This window comes from Lynx rufus, unplaced genomic scaffold, assembly GCF_022079265.1.
Source record: "Lynx rufus isolate CCGP_SWC_20201006 ecotype Redwood Valley unplaced genomic scaffold, mLynRuf1.p SCAF_1, whole genome shotgun sequence".
Classification (NCBI taxonomy): Eukaryota; Metazoa; Chordata; class Mammalia; order Carnivora; family Felidae; genus Lynx; species Lynx rufus.
The window spans coordinates 19,764,360-19,784,959 of record NW_025814823.1 but is presented as its reverse complement, the minus strand read 5'-3'; the positions used below and the strand labels follow the sequence as shown (position 1 = coordinate 19,784,959).

Here is a 20,600-nt window from a genome sequence, read left to right as displayed (position 1 = left end):
ATCAGCCACAAAATGAAGGAGTTCTAGGTATAAATAACAGAAAATAGGTAACTTTCCCCCCAGTAGGAGTATTTTGAGAATGCCTTCTCTCAACTATATATACTCCTTTTAAAAAGTAGGAGCCATAAATATACTTTTTGAGACCACTTGAGGGGTAAAAGTATTAGAAATACAAGTAGCCAGTTTCTCCGTAATCCACTTAATTACTGACTCTGTTGAGGTTGATGTGGGATTCTTGAGTTTCCTTTGTCTAGGGCTTATATCTCTTGAGCTTTTCCTCCTTCAAATTATATGGTCATTAATATAATCACCCAGACTGGGGTTTCTCTTTATTTTAGTTTTCCCTAAACCTTAAGCTGACTACCTGCCTGAAATTACAAAGATTTCATTTTAAAAATGCTCGATATTATGAAAGTGTTTAATTTTTAAAATAAGGTATTAACAAGCCATCAAGGTCTAAAGTCCTGGTACTTACATAAGAGATTATTATTTTTCAGTACTCACAGGCCTGCACAAATTTCTTTTCCATCTTCTTTGTACCTTTTATTATCTTGCTTCCTAAAATTCTGCCAAATACACTTCTTCTGTCTGTCCTCAGTCTGAAACAGCAAAGAGGGGTGGCAAGTCTTAATCAGATAGCATGGAAATGAATTCTTGTACTATTTTATTGAGAAATAAATTGTGGGCATTTTTTTCCCTTAGGTTTTAAGAAACGTGGGGGAAAAAATAGGAAGCTAATGATAGAACATCAACAGACCAGTGGCAAGGCCTTGATTTTCACTTACTGGGTTTGTGTAGGAGCAGTCCCAGGCAAACCACATACAGATGATGTATATGGGAGGCCTTGGCAGATGGGGGGTCACCCCACAAAGCTTACGAAGTGTGGTTATCCTTTCTCGTGGGGAAACACTTAAAGGTGGAGGAAGTAAATATATCTTCATGTCTTGTATCATGGTGTGTTTATCTCATCTAGAGTTCGAGGATGCAGTTTTGATGGAGGTGGTCAGTGGAGGGACTGTATTTTAATTTTATGGGTCTGGTCAGACATTTCACTGAGCCTTTGGAGAAAGCCAGTGCAAGGTGGTCTATAGAAGTCTCTCGGCCATTTCGTCTCTGACCCCAACTTTCAACCATCAGATAGAGCAATTATTTCCTTATTGACTTATGAATTATTAGTTTCACATCATTTAAAGCTGAATTCTTATTTGTGAAACATCACATTTTTGCAACCCAGCTACAAATATTGTGCTTAAATCATATTTTATTTGTGTCTTCCTAATTCTTCCTGCTGGGGGATTCCTTTTACCATTTGGCCAGAATTTACTGTGTCTTATTATCCTTCCCCAGACAATTTTGCCCCTTTGATATTTCCTTGCATGGATAAGAGCCCATTTTGAATGGGTCATAACACCAGTCTTTCAGAGGTTGCTTTTTTTGTTAATCTCTGGTGAGTTGAAGTTAGAAGGATATCTGTGTCAATCTGTGTACTCCCCCCGTTTCCCAAAAGGAAAGACATTTATTGTCACAACAAATATAGCCATCAGTATTCTTTTCAGTTCACTCCCTGCCTCCTTGGTCCTGCCAGGGCCTATGGGTAATCAACCCAGGGCCTTTTGCTGTGAGAGTATCACAGTTCGGAAATGGTTTGAGGAGCATCATAAGGTTCACCTGCCAAAAGTCTTTCCGTAAACACTCCCCTTGCCCTCCCACAGGTCTGCTTGGTGTTTTACCAATAATGCCCCCCTCGAAGAAGTGGTTTTGTCTTTGGGGGGGCACCCAGAAGCTAGTGCTCGTTAGCTCTGGCATTCCGCTGTCTAGAACCATCTTGGGTTCAAGCATATGGGTTCTAGAACAACAGGATTTCTAAATTTATTTTGTTTATGGGACTTTATGAGAAAGGTCTTTTCCTTTTGAATTCTGGTGGTGTTTCTTACTGTGAACATAAAGTGATTTGGACCATAGTGGTGACATTGGGATGGGTTTAACAGTTCCTATACATGGTTGGTGTCACAGTCTATAAATTCCTTGATGACAGCTCTGATACCTTATATATAATTGTATCATATGCCTGGAACATAGTAAGCATTCTAAATTCTCATTAAAAGAATAACAAGGGGCACCTGGGTGGCTCAGTCTTGATCTCGGCTCAGGTCATGATCTCCCCTGCTTGCACTCTCCCCCCAAAATAAACACTAAAAAAAAAAAATAAAAAAAAATAATAACAAGAAATTTAGTAAAGGGGATAAGAAATCCAGGAATAAAGAAATAGCAATGTAGATGTCAGGGTAGCCTGTGCAGTGCTGTTAAAAAGTCTTTTAAATCACATTCAGAGATCAGTGGGTTTTCTAACTGTTCCATAACTAGATACGAACTTTGGAGGAAATCACACAGAAAAGACTTTTCTATGGTCAGGTGGGCAGCTAAGTGATGAGGTTATTCTTGACTAGTGTATGGCCCTTTGGGCTGCAATTAAGTTTTGATTCATATGTTCATGCCCGTATCTTAATAAGCCATTAGATATTTAAAACTTTCAAGAGGAATAGCGAAATAATAAGATTAAAGACAATATTATAGAAATGAATTTGGGGGCGCCTGGGTGGCTCAGTTGGTTAAGTATCCGGCTTCAGCTCAGGTCATGATCTCGCCGTTCGTGAGTTTGAGCCCCACCTTGGGCTCTGTGCTGACAGCTCAGAGCCTGGAGCCTGCTTTGGGTTTTGTGACTCCTTCTCTTTCTGCCCCTCCCCCACTCATTCTTTTTTCTCTCTCTCTCAAAAATAAACATTGAAAATATTTTTTAAAAAATGAACTTGTCACACAAACACAAAAACCGTTTCATTTTTCCATGTATGTTTTTAGGTGTCTATGTACTTTATGTAGTTGTAGTAACAACATATATTTTTTTGTTGTTCTTTTCAGCTAACATGATGATTTCCCATGAAATCATTAGATTTTAATTCTGCACGCATGTTACAGGCTATAAGACCTGGCATGTTAGCACCTGTCTAGAAATTGTGCCAACATATTTCACGGGCCACGGGCGAGTAAGGATGACTTTCCTAGGGCAGCACACTAAATATCATTTGACTACTTTTTTCAGCAGTGTACTTTTGGGAATTTAGTTTAATTTTGTGGCTAATCAGAGAGAAGATTCTCTGTTGTACTGGTGGAGGTTGTGTGTGTGGGGATGATTTTTTGTGTTTCTATTTTCTGAACATATCATTAAAAACTAGAAAATAAATACTTGTAGTTTGGAAGATCTTTTCTGTTGTTCAGGGTCCTTTTATAGAGAACGAAAAAAATGTTACTAAGTGATGTGTTCATGAAGTAGCTCTGTTAGTAGAACTTGAAATTCTTTTAGAATTTAGTTTCGAGATAATCTAAGTTACATATTTCAAAATGGGACTGTGTATATGAATTATGTCTTTGAACCTTCTCCAACTTTTTTTCCCTGTGTGACCTTGAGTACGACGTCTAACCGTAACTGTAAAAAGTAGGAATAAAAATATTTGAGGCTGAATACGATTTGATGATGAGCAGGGCCACTGTGAAGGTCGGGGAGAAATTTAAGAATTGGTGTTGGACTCATTTGCACAACAGCGATTTCAGTGTAGGATAAATTGTCAACAGGCCCCATTCTTACGAGCCAGTGTAGGAACCCGGATGCCGACTGTTGAGCAAGCACTTCTTGGCCACATTGGCTTCCAAGTATGCTTAGTTTACTTGGGCTCAGGTATACTCAGGTAGTAGCCAATTTTGCAGCACAGGGAGGCCCTGTCCAGACCGGATTTCTTTTCTACAGAGCCTGGCCCTGTGTCCAGTTGGTTCTCTCTTAAATTGAGACAGATCCTCAGTCTTTTTTCAGTTAGCGGCCTTGAATGCTGAGAGTAAAAAACTTCTGTTAGTCCACATGCCCTGAGTCAATTCTAAATCAAAAAATAGACTTTTATACTAGTGTGTATATGTGGGGGGGGGGAGGAGGGAATTATAAGATCTCTTTTTTTCCCCCTGGTTGAGGTTGTTTCTATTAAAGATAGGGTGTGAGTGGAAGAGATAGACGGGTAACAGAGGGAGTACACAGTACAAAATATTGGTAACCTAGTCAAGCAAACTTAGACTCGATACTGACAGAACAGCCGAGACTAAGCCCATTGGAACTAGTCCAGTTTGAGAGCATCTTACTTGTTATATTCATTAAAAGGATAACTGAAAAACTAGGGGTTGGTGTAAAATTACTGTTTTTATTTTTCGGTGAGTGGGCGTTAAATGAACTGTTTTTCAGGAAATCGTGGGGAAAAAATAGCCACACGCTTTTAGCTAGTTAGTCGCTCCTGAATCGATAAGAATCATCATTTTGTTAATTTCATCAACATGTTCATTTCTTTCAGCTCCATGTTCATGCATGTCTTTTAACCCGGAAACAAGAAGACTGTCCATAGGTCTAGACAATGGTACAATCTCAGTAAGTACACATAAATAAGATTTCCAGTTGAAATACTTCCCTTCTTGTGGAGTGCGTATATATGTATTGTGATGAGAGTTATTTGTTAGTTTTTTGCAAATTAACAAATTAATGTTCTTGCGAAGTGAAGTGGAAAGTGCAGCGCGGCAGATTACGGCAAGGTGTAAGGAGAGTCCGTGTGAGTCTCAGTTGGAACGTTGACAAGGTTGAGCTTGCCTTCCCGTGGACACAGTGGCTAGAATAGGAGCTTTATGAGGCCAGTGAATGAACTACATGAATCTGTGTGCTAGTGACAGCAGCCTGTGATACTCACGGCTTTGATCAGATGGTTAATCATGGTGTCATATGCTTCCTCAGACAAGTGACAGCACAAGGGAAATGTCTTCTTAGACCTGCATGTCTGATCTTTGATACTTGATGTTTTTCTCCTTGCTCTCTTCTTTTGCTCCCTCTTGTCTTAACTCCCTCTAGTGTGTGTATGGAGTTCTGTCAACTGTATAAATTTGTAAAGAAGGCACAGAATCTACATTAGGCTGTAGGGTAGATTGAGATAAATATTAGACTCTTTTATTATAGAGCTTGAGGGAGCTGAAGTGATTAGGGATTGGAATTTCAGGCTTTACTACTTACTTTATCATCTTTTTATATGTTTAGTTTCAGCTAGTGTATTAACTAAGTGTAACAAGACTGATCTGGTAAACTCTGCAGTTTGGTGAATTACCCAGTATTTCCTTCAGTCCCAGCAAGAGAGGCTCTGCTTTAGGACCTGTGAATTAGAGGAGCCTATTCTGGCCACATTTCCCCACAGGATGAAGGACCTGAGGCATCAAGGGTGTGTGTCCAGCTTATGCCCTCACTCCACCCACCCCCATGTTCTGAGTACCCACACTGGCATTTTCCTGACCCCAGACAGCTTAGAGCTTGTACTATATTGTAAAACTTCAAGGAGTCTAAAAATTCTGAATTCGTTCCTGTACCTCCAGGTGGTTTAAGGTATATTTGTCAAGATTGGAGGAAGAGACCATATTTTATTTAATAGTTTAACTTGATACATAACTTTTAAATATTTAGACATATGGAATGTGGGTTTCCATCTGTAATCTTAACCTGATTCTTACAAGGGGTCTGAAGAGGTGGGCCTGAAATTTTCCATTTGGTCTTCGTCAGAACATTTGTTCGGTGACCTGTATGGAAATTTTAGCAATATTGTTAAACATAAAGCTTCCTGTTGACAAATATTTTACGGAATTTCTATCATATCCAATGCATTTGCTAGGTCTGTAAACTGTTCTGTAGGAGGACAGAAGAGAAGTGCATGCTACAGAACTTCGTCTGCTTTAAGGAGAGTTATTTTTAAAAAGTGGGGTATGTGGGGGATAAATTTATTTTTAAAAGATGAAGTGGGGGTAACTGGATTGTTCAGTGAACTGAAGTGTTCACTACAAAGGAAATCTGCAAAGAGGAGCTCAGATCTATATATTGTCCAACAGTTCATGGACTAGTGTATGTAACACTCACTGTCCATGAAGACGGACATGTATATAACATATGGGTGAGTCTTTGCATTGTTTGAAATCCGTGTAGGTGGCTAATGGGTGCCGATAAATTTGGCTTTGAAGGCAAGAAAGGTGAGCAAAGTAAGTTATGGAGAGTTCTGGCTATTTATCGTATATAAGAGGCAAGACCACCTCAGCCATTATTCCTTTAGTAAATGAAACTGCCAGTGAAGCAGAACATAAATCAGGGGCCAGACTGGGCTGCCTCTGTAGGTGTGTCAGTACGGCGTGGAGATAACCAAACCTTACCGTACCCCGATCTTCTAGAAAAGATGGAGGACCCAGCTAGTATGACATCATTTCCTTAAAAGTGCCTGTTTTATGCTTTTGAAGAGGAGGAGTTGTCTACCCTACCTATTCTCATCGGCAGAACCGTGAAGAGCTGAGTTAGGGAAAGGCACATGGAGAGAAGGGATTGTTTCAGGTCATGACAATAACAGCTTCTTCACTGAAAATACTTACACAGAGTCTCAGCTGCATAATAGTTTACCTTCTGGACATGAGAAATCCTATGCAGAGACTATACATTCTCTGTTTCCTGAATATAGCAAATAAGTTTTTAAAAAATATTGGTTAACTTATTATTATTATTATTATTATTATTGGTTAACTTATTTTAAAACAAAGGAGGAAATCAGAAAGCATACCCTTGTTTGTCTTTATTTTACTGGGTAAAAAAGATTCAAGAGGCAGTTAACCTTATGTAACTGAGTGAATTAGAAATGGAGTAGAGACAGGGGCGCCTGGGTGGCTCCATCGGTTAAGCGGCCGACTTCGGCTCAGGTCATGATCTCGTGGTCCGTGAGTTCGAGCCCCGTGTCGGGCTCTGTGCTGACAGCTCAGAGCCTGGAGCCTGTTTCAGATTCTGTGTCTCCCTCTCTCTGCCCCTCCCCTGTTCATGCTCTGTCTCTCCCTGTCTCAAAAATAAATAAAACGTTAAAAAAAAAAATTAAAAAAAAAAAAAAGAAATGGAGTAGAGACAATGGAGACCATTCTTTCAGACATTTGTCCACAAAGGGAAGGAGAGGGAGGGTGAGCCTGCAACAAGATGAGACATTAGACAGCAGCCGGAGGGGCCTGAACGACTAGGAGAATTTAGCTTTGGTGAAGAGTGAGGAAGCTGTCGAGAGAGAGCAGAAGGCAGACACAGTTGGGAGATACAGGAGAGGAAGGGCCATTTCGACTTCTCATGAGGTAGCAGGTTACATCACCAACTGAGAGAAGCAAGGATGGTTGAGGGTGTGTTTCCATGTCTGTCCATTTTGCTCTTGCTAATCTTACAACCCGGACCCCCCTTCTGCCATCTTGGTCTACAGAGTCCCAGTTATCTCTCAGTGCCTCGTTCCAGTGTCCTCTTTTCCTTTTTTGGTTTTGTTTTGTTTTGACGGATGGTTCCTAAGCCCCACCAAGTGAAATTAATCGCACACATTACTCAGCAGGTTAGCTATATCGTAGTGCTCTTTTCACCTTGTTTTATAAAAGTTTTAAAGTCTGTCTTCTCCGTTAAAGTGTTGAGTGTTGAGGACTTGGCCTGTCTTTTATTCCTCTCCCATCCCAGAGGCTCTCGGTATGGTTCCTTGTACAAATTAGGGACTCTATGAATAATTTGTTAAATAAGTTGTTGACTAGCGTACAAACATTATTTAATATAGCTGGCTGTAATAAGTACCTGCTTAAAGTCTGAGGTACTTTATTTGTATAATTCTGTTGCTTTCAAAATATTTGTTGCAACGGAATTTCCTTCTGCAGGGGAAAATGTTATGCCGATAGTTTAATTCATCTTGAGTTTTCAGAAATGTCATCTGTTTTAATGTCAAAAGAAGTCAGTCATATTGTGCAAACCGCTTTAAGTGCTGAAGTAGGACTTTGAAATTTTTCATTACAGTGCCTCAAGTATTCTAGCTGACCCACAAATAAATTTTAATATCAATAATGTGTGAAAGAATTATGCTCAATTCTAACCTGTGGCTCCTAGTCTCAAAAAGCTTATTTGGTTGGGAAAAAATGAAGAGTGAAGGTATGGAATAAGTAACAGAATAAAAAAAAAAACCAAAAACAGCCCAGCAGTGGGACACCAGTGAGTGTGATGTTGTGAGGACAGTGAGGTCAGGAGAGGGTGGGAGGTAATGGTCCGGGTCAGCTCTGTGGAGACTGGATGTGAGCTGGGTTTAGGAACTGGGCTAGGATTTCATTGTCTGAAGATTGGAAGGTAAGGTACTTCAGGCAAGGTGAATGGCATAGGAGGCAAAAACATGGCAGTAAGAGAGGGCAGGGAATGTTTGGACAGAAGTGACCCAGTCTGAGGAGTGGAGTATAAGGTATACAAGGTGGATAGGGTTTGGTCGTGAAGGCCCTGGCTCAGGGTGGGTGGTTAAATTATGAAGACGCTGGAACCCTAACGGGGAAGCTCTCCCTCCAGCACCACTGGAAGACTCTCTAAGGTATTCAGAGAGGATAGCGGCTGAGGAAACATCCACGCAGAAATGAAAGGTCTTCCTTGAGCTGATGCTCACCAACCCTACTGAATAATGGCTGTAGTCATAGCCAAGTATATATGCCAGTTTTGGGAAATACATACACTATCTGCTTCAGCCAGAGTTTTTATTGAAATCTTGCCAGATAAATGCGTACTTATTGAAGGTTGTTTGTTTGTTTGTTTGTTTGTTTTTGGACAAAGCCCCTAAATGATAAATCTCTGTTCTCTGAAGAGTGTTTTCATATATGTGTTTATGGTAAGTTTGGGATGAGAAGAAAAGATTGATCTGTATAACGAGTAGCATTCAAGATAGTGATTATTGTACAAAAAACACGATACCGACCACGTATGGATTTGTTGCTGTTGTTTTGATAGTTCTTGTGGTTATGATGTTCCCGTAGTACGTATTACCGCTAGTTCCCATGGTTGCTCGAGGGAATGAAAAGGGAAAGAGAACCCAACACGAATGGAGCATCCACTGTGTCCCAGGCACTCCGCCTTCCATACGTCGCCTCATCCCAGTAGCACAGTAATCGGAGGGGGGACACTCCTCAGATCAGGACACCGAGGCCTGGAGAGTTCAGACGCCTTCTCCAGCTTACTTAGCCAGGAAGCAGCGCTCAGCAGAGCTGGGAACTGTGTGTGCCTGTGAAGCCTGGGCTTTCTCCTCATCCCACACCGCTGCTCCGGAGCCACTTCTGTGTCCATAAAGAATTCCTGCTGAAGGCTTTCCATTCCCTGCCCGTTGTTCTTCCCCAGTAGGCGACTGTATTTCCATTTCCTGAGTGCCCTTGGGCATGTTGTCTCATTTGTTGGTGAGACTGTGTCCTTCACTAGACTGTGAACTGCCTGAAGGCAGAGCCCACGTCAGCTTCAGTCTGTGTCCTCACAGAGTTGCTAGACCACTGTAAAATGTCGCTTTGTAAAATGTCGAATGAGGGAAGAAAGGCATTTCGATTAAGGTCATCAGGATGCTAACACCAAAGCCGGCCACGTAACCAGCAAGGTAAATTGCTCTCAACGGCTGACACAGTGCGAGCGAATCCTCTTTACATGACTACTTGGGGCATATAGAAGAATTTGATGTCCATACTCTGCTTCTTGAAATTCGTAAACAGAGATGCAATAAGCAAACCACTAAGAAACCTAAGCAGAAACATAACATGTTCTTGACAGTTTGTGAGCCCCCAAAATGTGCTGTTCATAAATCTGGCATTGCCTCATTTTTCCGCCAAGATTAGGGCCCTGTTGAACTTTTGGGATTGTTGAAGGAGATGCCTTCTCACATCATTTCCTATTATTTAGAGACTCCTATCCTACCGATTAAATTAACAGCTTTACGAGAGCATTGCTCTGTGGTCACCAGTATTTATTCCCTAGATGGTATAATTCTGAAACTGCTTCACATGGTGTGTGGTTTAGGGCTTGGCAGAATCTCATAGATAGGGAATCTGGATAACAGGTCACAGTAATCACTGAAGCAAGGAGTCTTGTTGCCACAGGGAAGCAAAAAGTGTCCCCTTCCAGAAGGCCAGTGGCTTCAAGGGAGAGGAATGCAGTTTCTGCGAGAGAGGATATTACTTTTTTCAAATAAAAGGAGCAATTACCTTTTTGAAAGTGTAATACTTGGCATCCACTGGAAGGAAACCGAAGAGTCATCAGAGCTGTTTTTGTCATCTGAAACCAGGATCTTGAACTCCCCAAGTTCAGTTTTACCACTTTCAGATGGTCTGAGGTGTGGTAGCACCTTACTAGTCCTCGTGTATTTGCCATGAGAGCAAGAGGAGTCATTACCAGTTGCGGGGTATCAGTACCTGGTGTTTTACTTTCCTAAGGCTGTTCTAACAACAGAATTTATTTTCTCACAGTTCTAGAGACAAAAGGTCCACCATCAAGGTGTTGACAGGGCTTCTTCTGGAGGTTCGAGGAGAGAATCCTTTTTTGTTTTTCCCTAGTTTCTGGTGGTTGCTGGAAATCCTCACTGTTCCTTGGGTCATAGATGTGTCACTGCAATCCCTGCCTCCATCTTCACGTCCCCTTCCTCTGTGTCTCTGTATTTACATGTGCCCTTCTTATAAGGACACCAGTCATTGGATTAAGAGCTCACCCGAATCCCGTATGATCTCATCTTAACTAATTACATCTGCAAAGACCTTTGTTCCAAGTAAGGTCACATTCTGAGGTTCTAGGTGGCCATGAATTTGGGGAAGACACTGTTCAACTCAAGATACCTGATGAGATTGTATGTACAGTATTTCTCTAACAGTGTTCTAACAGTTGATTAGGAAACAGTTCTGTAGATTTGCAATATGATGCCTTCAGGAAGAGGCATCCAAAGATATTAAAAGAAGATGATTCAAAATCCCCTTGGAGGAGATAAGAAAATATTAGAATTGAAAGGGACCTTCATTCTTCTACATCTCATGCCACCCTCCCCTAGATTAAGTGACATATTGATAGGTCACATGTTAAGATAGTGGTCTCAGAGCTAGGGTTTCCCTGATTCTGGACAGGTTTTTTTCTCATGATACCAGGCTAATTTTTTTTTTTTTCATACAACTAAGAAAGACCAAGGAATTGCTCTAGGATGGTCATTAATGAATTGGGAGATTGTGTTATTTCATGCATCTGGCCACTGCTAAAAAGATGAGGGAAAAAAAAAAAAAGAATTTGAGCCTTTAATGTAATGAGATATTTTGGATGAGTTGTTTATTACTGTGGGTTGTAATGAGCCTACGGGGATCAAACCCAAAAGGTGAGGTCATGTTCTACAGTGATGACAGGTAGCCTATGAATAAAATATTTCAGCTGTACCCAAGTGGAGTATACAGTTGGGCCACTCCTGCTGGGGAGATCCTGGTGCCTTCCAAGTTTTGTACTTACAGAGTAACTTTTTTCCTGCTTAGCTTGAAGGAAGAGTCCTGGGGTGCTGACATTCCAGTTCCTTAGTATGTATTCGTACAGTATAATTCACTGAAGATGGTTTTGTCAAAGAATCTACTTACTGTTGTTGTGGGAGTTACTATGTTGTCAGTATTTGTGTGGATCACAGACCTTCTTAGAATGTCTCAAGGACCAGCTTCTCTCCTCCAGTTATGTCACTGTACTTGTAATCCTATCATCTTTTGTCCAGTGCCTGTGTTATCGCAAAACTTTGTCAAGTGGTAGTGACTGCAGATGACAAGAGCATTCTTGGCCCCAAGATCTTTTGTGGCCTCTCCATTGCGATAATAAATTTCTGAAGGTCTCCTTGGTTCCACCTTGAGACTGATCCTGTAGCGTGGATATCTGTAAGAACACCCAGATTGCCCTGTATTTTAAATCGGGTACTGAGGAGCCCCAGTAAGAGTACATGGTAGATTGAAATCATTTTACACTATCTCCAGGAGTTATCTGCCACAAAGGATGGCCTTACGAGGACATTGTATTACTATTTCAGAGGGTGGTCATCTTCTTATATCGGCCACATCAAGGGGTATATCTGTGTTTCAGAAAGGCAATGGCTAGGAATTGATGAGCGTAATGCATTCCAAGTAACTTTCTGTTAGTCTTCTGTCTCAATAACCTCTCCCTCCTCCCTGGATCCTTCTCACTGGTTTTTAAACACACTTAAGGTTTGCTTTTGTTTGTCTGTCCATTTGTTTTTTTTGTTTTTTTTTTTTTTTAATTTTTTTTTTTCAACGTTTATTTATTTTTGCGACAGAGAGAGACAGAGCATGAACGGGGGAGGGGCAGAGAGAGAGGGAGACACAGAATCGGAAACAGGCTCCAGGCTCTGAGCCATCAGCCCAGAGCCCGACGCGGGGCTCGAACTCACGGACTGCGAGATCGTGACCTGGCTGAAGTCGGACGCTTAACCGACTGCGCCACCCAGGCGCCCCTGTCCATTTGTTTTTAATGAAAAACATAGACATAGACATCACAGCTCTCTTCCCTGTTCACCAAATGTTCTGTCTCTCTTCTCTCCTTATAATCACACTTCTCACAAGAGTTGTCTGTTGTGCCTTCCTGCATTTCCTCATTTCCCCTCTCCACTCAGACCCCTACAGTCTGGCTGTCAGATTCATCACATTACCCAAACAACTCTGGCAATGGTTAGAAAAGATCTCATGGATCTATCCAACGGACAATTTAAAAAAAATGTTTTTTTCAAATTTATTTTTTGACGTGAGAGAGAGAGAATCCCAAGCAAGCTCCGCGCTGACAGCACAGAGCCCGACCTGGGGCTCGAACTCATGAACTGTGAGATCATGACCTGAGCCGAAACCAAGAGATGGATGCTTAACCAACTGAGCCACCCAGGCACCCCTGTCCAGCTGACATTTTTAAGTCGTCATCATGTCTGACCTGCCTGCAGCAGTTCGCCCTGCCGTTTCTTCCTGAAGTAGTCTCCGTGTACATCCACAGCAGCACTTTCCTGGTTTTCCTCCTACTTTCTGTTTTGTCTCTGTTCTCATCCTAGGATGTCCTCTGGCCAGCTTTGGTTCAGTGTTGCTTCTAGGCTCTCATTTCTTCCCTCTCTGGGATGCCTTGCCTATGTCATGGCATCGTTTGCTACCCATGTGACAATAACTCTCAACCTTTTTATCTCTGTTCAGACCTTTTGTCTGACATTCCCACTCCTTCATATTTCCTATTGAATATCTCAAAGGAACCTCCAATTCACCGGGTCCAAAATCGGACTCCTGTGCCTCCATACATATCTGGTCTTTCTCAGCATTCCCTGTGTCTGTGAGTGTAACCTCTGTCCACTCGGTTGTGTGAGCCAGGTCTCTTTGGAGTCATCCTCCCTCCTCTTTGCTTGACTCTCACTTGACTCTGCCCAGTCCATCACTTACTGGTTTTTACCTCCTAAATACCTCTCAGCTTCCACTACATCATCACCATCATTGTTATCAACCCTCCCCCACCCCATCACCCTGCTTATCTCGCCTCTTTGGACCCCCCAGTTGACCTCCTCACTGATCATCCCATGTCCGTTCTACCTCCTCCAGTCTGTTTTCCATATTGGACCTAGAAAAATCTTTTCAAAATACACGTTTGATCTTGTCACATCCCCTGCCAAATACTTTAGTGGCTTTCCCTTGCTCGTAGTACACAGGCCCAGAGTCCTCACTTGGCCCGTGTGACCCGGCAGGGTCCCATTCTCCACATCCTCCTTTTGCTCCGTGCTGTCCCTTCTGGAGTTTCAGCCTTGGCCACTTTTGGTTGCTTATGCTCACCAGCTTCCTTCCTTTCATGGAGCCTCTGCCTTGAATGAGCTTCCTTTCTCCTTGTCCACTTAATGCTCATCCGTCAGGTCTCAGTTTCAGTTTCATTGCCTTGGGGAGGTCTTCCTTGATCTTCCAATAGTTCCTATTACTGGATTATAGGTATTCATAGCACTGAGTGCCCCTCCTCTGTAGCAACTGTCATAGTTGCCATTTTATACTTGTTTGTGTGATTACTTGATTAATATGAATAGTCAGCATAAGCTCCACAAGGCAGTGACTGTATCTGCTTGACTCTTTGTTACATCCTTGACACTCAGCGCAGTGCCCATGAATTGTAAGTGCTCTGTAAATATTTGCAGAGAAATTAATGAGTGAGCTAATTAGTGTCGTCTGTTGCATTGACAGTATATAGAGGTTAAGATCATAGGCACTGGAATCAGACTGCCTGAATTTAATCACAGCTCTAATTCAATCACATCTCCCCACAAGTTGTGTCATCCTGGACAAGTTGCTGTACTGTCTGTGCTTCAGTTTTCCTCATCTGCAAAATGGGGAGAATATAACTGTTTTACAGAGTTGTGAGGATTATCTGACATAGTAGACATAAAGCACTTCGAACAGTACCCATGCATATCAAGTGCTTCATGATATTGGCTACTTTCCACATCGTTGTCATTAGCAGCAATAGCATCTTCCATTGGAAAACAGAAATTTTCCAAGACTTCCAAATTTCCAAGAAGGAAAATTCCTTCTTCACTGGGAAGACTTGGTGAAAGTCCATGTCATGTGGATTTCGCAGGCCAGTTCTAAGGGGAGGAAGCATCTTAATGGTGGCATCCTCCATAGGATGGTTCAACTTATTTCTGGTCCTATCTTTGATCTTTGCTGCCTCACCACAGTAATTCACCAGTGATTTGCAAAAAAACAGGGATTCTCAAGTACTAATTTTTCTGCCAAAAAATTTCTCATCTAAGTTGTTGCCATTTTAACCTTCATCACCCAGGAAAAGGTTAAACTCAGAGAGGTGTGCAGATTACTGAAGATGCTCTGAATGATATTTGGAGAAGGTATGGCAAATTTCTTATCTACTCTAGTAGACGAAGAAGTGTGGGAGGAGGGGGTGCTACCAGCCATCAGGGCTCTGTCACTTTCTATTCATTTAGGAGTCTGAGTTTTATAGACCAATGTCCAGGCAGCTGTCTGTGGTCCTGCAGATTTTTACAACACTGGGAATCAGTCTTGTTTCATGAATCTTTTCTTAACCATTTCCATCCAGGCATATGAGAATATTTTCTGTGTGCACGAATATTGTGCTGATTTTCACTTGGAGTTAATCTTTTATATAAACTATAGAGCTGGGCCATGGTTCTCATGTCACTGATATTTAGATGGCAAAGTTCAGAGCCCAGAGGGACCAGTGTGGCATTTCCACATAAATCACCTTTGAAGGCATTCCTCCTAAAGTTCCTTGACAACAGCGGTCATGAAACCGACCCCCCAAAGAGCCATCTGACATTTATGCTTTTGCTATAAAGCTTGAGAACTCACTAGAGCCGAGATATGTGAAAGAAGCAGTTATTCTTTTATAGCCCTTACTGTCCCTGGATTGCTATCACCTGGTGCTACTGCACCCACACAGTGATCTGAGACACTCTTGAAAACAGGCTGCCTGCATGCTGGCTCGAAGCTTATGACAGCGGAGAGGGGAGTGGCATTAGGTATGCCCTGGTCCCTGGGGTTCAGTGGGGGTTCAGTGCAGGGCTGTGTTTCTTTGTTTTACTGTAGGATGCTCCAGTGACTCAGGGTAGTGGTAGCCTGAAGGAGTTTTTGTTTGTGCCCCTCCCTGTTTATTTGCTGCTCCTATGGCATTACACCTTGAATGTAGGCTCTGTAATCCACTTGTCTCCAGTTCTGCCTCCTCACGGATGGGGGAATAATTCTTCTCTCAGTTATCAGTGAATGTTGTATTTTTATATATACTAGTTTAGTGTCAGAAGATAATGATCAGTGGGGCACCTGGGTGGCTCAGTCACTTAAGCGGCCAACTTCAGCTCAGGTCATGATCTTGCAGTTCATGGGTTCAAGTCCCGTGTCGGGCTCTGTGCTGAGAGCTCAGAGCCTAGAGCCTGCTTTGCATTCCGTGTCTCCTTCTCTCTCTTTCTCTCCCCTGGTAATGCTCTCTCTGTTTCAAAAATAAAAAAACATTAAAAAAATTAAAAATATATAGGAAAATCAGTATGAGACCTTAAGCTCATTGAAACAAATTACACGGTGGCAAAAAGACTGCTAACCATATTGACACATAGAACAGTACTGTTTTTCCATCCTCATCAGTAACTCAGGTCCAGCTGGTTTCCTGGAATGGGGAGAAGTCACAACAGGGCAGGTTTTTCTGCCAAGAGCTTGTCTACCATGGATAGGAGGGAAAAGAGCTGGACAGGTGCCTTTCAGTGGATTGCGTGGTTTCATGGTTGGGTATTTGGTATGATATTTTAAATTTAGTCAACCTTGAGTTCTGTCTAGATTTTCCTACTGGCTCTTCCTTTCTCTGGTAGAGCCCAAGATGTCAGCACTTCTGGGGCCCTGCCTTGTGCTCTTTCTCTTTCTTTGTGTTCTACTCCTACAGCCTGGTAATCCCTACATCTTTGGTTCTCAAGACCAGGGCCCATTCTGTCCTCCTGAGCCTGACCTCTGACTCTTGATGCCCTTGGCATCCCTACCTGGGAGTCTCTAGGACACCTCTGGTTTAGCGTATTCTAAATAGAAAGCATTGCCTTTTCCCCAGCATATGCTCTTTCTCCTTTTCCCTTTAGTAAATTGGCATTACTGAGTAGCCCCAACCAGATATAGGAATTATAGTAGAGCCACATTTCCCCTCCAAGCTTGCAGCATCACTGCCCTGGCCCGCTGACCTCAGAACAGTCTTCAGGCTCTCCCTCAATGTCTGTTCTCACTGGTATCTTTAAAATTTCTGTCTCATGCACATTGGCTCGGGCTGCTGGATTAAAGCCCCATATTACTCCTACTATCTCTTGTCTCTAGTTTCCCCTTAGCTCCTCTGCCACCAGATATTCAGAATTCTGGGGTAATTATGTCACTCCTCTTTATAGACTCTCGGCAACTTCCAGAAGTATAAAATTCACATTCCTCAATTCTACCCATTTCATCAGCCTCATCTATCACAACTCTTCTACCCAGATATCTGACTCGTTTGGTTCACACATCAATGCCCATGGACATAGAATGTTCCAGACCTTCTGTTTCCTTCTCAAGTAGCTCCTCTCTTGCCTTTTTTTTTTTTTAAGTTTATTTATTTTGAGAGAGACACAGATAGCACAAGTTGGGGAGGGGCGGAGGGAGAGGGAGACAGAGAATCCCAAGCAGGCTTCACACTGTCAGCACAGACCCTGATGTGGGGCTTGAACTCATGAAACCGTGAGATCATGACCTGAGCCGAAACCAAGAGTCAGACGCATAACTGACTAATCCACTCAGATGCCCCTTTCCTGCCTTTAAGAATTGACTTAAAGCCCCAAACCCATTCTTATGAGAAGCCTGCTATCCTCCAGGGCAGGGTTAAAAGGTTCTTAAGGGTTCTCATAGCACTTAGTTCAAATTTTTACTTTAGTATTTAGTGATACGTACTAGTTTACGTATCACTGTATGTGTCATGTATATGATTGTGTATCAAATGAAATAACACAGAGTTCCTGAAAGTGTCTGGTAAATAAGAGACATTTTATAAATGCTAATTTCCTTGTTTTCTTAACCTCCATTGCCTGAGCAACTTGAAGGCAGCAAACATATTATTTGCATGGCCATTTCCAGTACCCAGTAGAGAGTCTCACATAAATTGGAACCTCAGTAGTAGTTTCCAGAGGAAGTTTCCAGTTTTTTTTTTTAATTTTTTTTTTTTTAATGTTTATTTATTTTTGAGAGAGAGAGACAGAGCATGAGCAGGGTCGGGGCGGAGAGAGATGGAGACAGAATCCACAACAGGCTCCAGGCTCTGAGCTGTCAGCACAGAGCCTGATGGAGGCTCAAACTCACAAGCCATCAGAATATGACCTGAGCTGCAGTAGGACACTTAACTGACTGAGCCACCCAGGCACCCCAAAACCAATCAGTTTCATCTGTGTTTCACCAGAAGTTCTTGGTCCTTTCCTTTTCATTCTTACGGTCTAGTAGGCCTTCTAGAAGCCCTTGTTTCCTGTCAGCTCTTTGCTGTGGAGGGAGCGAGTGTACTCTCCTCACTGCCTCAGGTAGGGCTTATTCATAGATCCTGGTAGAGACCACTGTCAGCACACTTTGCCTTCATGCATCAGGGGCAAATATCAGGGGCGGGTGTCCTGGTGGTTGAGGTGTGAACTTTGCTTCCAGAGAAATCTGCATCTGAATCCTGGCTCTAAAGTTTTTTAGCTGGATAATACTGGGCAAGTTGGTTGACTTTACACAGGCCTTAATTTACTCAGTGTAGATTGGGAATATTGATATGTGCCTCTTGGGATTTTTATGAGGATTACAAGAGATCATTTATATAAAAGACTTAATAAATGGTAATTATTACTTTTACAGTAAAAATTCTATTCATTTCCAGAAGAGATGAACTTTAGCTTACTTTTTGATAAGGCTAATAATTTTATTTGAAATTAAAAAGTATGATTTGTTACATAATTATTTGCCATCTAAGTTTAAAGATAAGTTTTTAAAATCACAGTTTTTAAACCAGTTTGTTTCTTGTGAGCACCTTTTTGGGGGCTAGTGAAACTGGGTTGTTTTTTTTTTTATTTGTAATATTTGCTTTCTGTTTTTGCTTATTACTTTGCTATCTTCATTTTTATTGGTTTGAATAATGTTCAGGTTGAAAATTTGTGAATTTAAATCCAGAAGAAGGTCATTTAACATTTTAGCACAGAGACCATGATTAGAACCAGTTAACTGTGTAAAGCAACACATCACAGTATATACAAATATTGATCTTACGTTGTACACCTGAAACTAATATAATGTTATGTCAGTTACACCTCAGGTTTTAAAAAGAGCAATACATTTTGTGTTTTCCTATTGACCTAGGAAGTAAAACATTGATTAGTCGTGAGATTTGAGTTAAAAGTGTATTTGGCATTGATTACAGAAAGTAATAGCTTGGCAATTAGGCTCTCTTTCTTTTTTGACAAATTATTTGGATGTCCAATGATGGTACATATTTTTATTCAAACCTACTGTAGGTAGGCATATTTGCTGCAGCCATTACTAAAAAATATTATACATAGAGCATATTACATATTATGATTTCCACACATTTCAAAAGTATTAATCATGAGCTTAAAATAACATTTTACTTAAAATAACTTAAAATTTCCTTAAAATAACATTTTCTTTTTTTCATTCAATTCTTTTAAAAAAAAAAAAGCCTATTGAGGGGCACCTGGGTGTCTCAGTCGATTAAGCATCCGACTTCGGCTCAGGTCCTGATCTCGCGGATCGTGAGTTCGCGCCCCGCATTGGGCTCTGTGCTGACAGCTCAGAACCTAGAGCCTGCTTCAGATTCTGTGTCTCCCTCTCTCTCTGCCCCTCCCCTGCTCACGTGCTCTCTCTCTCCTTCAAAAAATAAACATTAAAAAAATTACATTTAAAAAATATCTGTTGAGTCGCTTCTATGTGCCAGCGAGGGTTCTCAGTGTTTGAGATATATTAATGACCACCACCACCCCCACCCTCGGTCCCTCTCCTTGTGTATGTTGCATTTAGTAAACCAAAAATATAATAATTTATGTATGTTAGAAGGTGATAGATGCTATGGGAAAAACAGAGCAGAGTAAGGGGGATTGGGAATGTGAGGGTGAGGTAGAGGAGAGAGGTTGCAGTTTTCAAAAGGCTGGACATGTTAAGCTACCTTGAGAAGGTGTAACTTGAGCAGAGACCTTGAAGGTTGGAGTGGTGAATCATACTGAAATCTGGGAAAAGAATGTTTAAGACGGAAGCACTGACAGTGGGAAGGCCTTGAGTAAGGGGTGTTTATAATATTAGTACAATTAAATCTTGACTTGATATTTAAAAAACAAACAAACAAACAAACAAACGAGGGGCGCTGGGTGGCTCACATCTGACTCTTGATTTCGGCTCATGATCCCAGGGTCGTGGGATCGAGCCCTGTGTCAGGCTCCATGCTGAGAGTGGGACTTGCTTGAGATTCTCTCTCTTTCTTCCTCTGCCTCTCTCCCCTGCCCATGCTCTTTCTCTTTAAAATTAAATAATAAGTAAATAGGCAAGGACTTAAAAAAAAAAACAAGGAATGTTTGTTTATAAATATTGATTTGCTTTTATACGTTTTTGACAGAAATGCTCGTCTATGGGAGACAAGGTATTAAGAAAACAGAAACTCCATTCCTTCCTCTTTCCACTTAAAATCTATAAGATAAAATAATGTGATCATAGCTTTAATTTAATGCAGACTGTGAACAATAATAGCATGAAAGATCTGCACAGTCTCCTGAATTTCAGCAAGTGAAAGGCCCGTTCTGCCTTGTGAACACACACCATTCAACCTTGCCTGGAAGGATAGGTTTAAAAAGTGATGGAGTTTGGAGAAAGGGAACTGTTTCCTGGGAAAAGAGAACCAGCCCAGAAGGGTAGGGAACAAGGTGTGGTGTGGCCTCGTCGAGGACAAAGGTGGTTTACTAGGAGTTGGATTGGAAAGGGCATGGGTTCAAGAGGGACGGTAAGGATCTGATGAGTAAATGTGTAGGAGAAATGGAGTGGAGGGAAGGGGTGGTTGGCAGAGATCAGTCCTAGGCCACGCTCGTTTTCAGCCACTGTTAAGTTAGCCGGTGCTGGGGACGGCTGGCATCTACAGGATGGGTGTCCCTGGCCTACCAGTTAGTCCTGCCTCCAGG

General features: G+C 41.8%; 1 protein-coding gene across 2 annotated transcripts in view; it reads left to right on the top strand.

The window, feature by feature from the left end:
• The window catches only part of WDFY2 (WD repeat and FYVE domain containing 2), a 179,113-nt gene that overhangs the window by 82,468 nt on the left and 76,045 nt on the right, over window positions 1–20,600 (top strand). For both annotated transcript variants that reach the window (XM_047079227.1, XM_047079236.1), the window contains one exon: window positions 4,386–4,459. In XM_047079227.1, coding sequence (XP_046935183.1) covers window positions 4,386–4,459 — 74 coding nt within the window. The remainder of the gene's footprint in view (window positions 1–4,385; window positions 4,460–20,600) is intronic.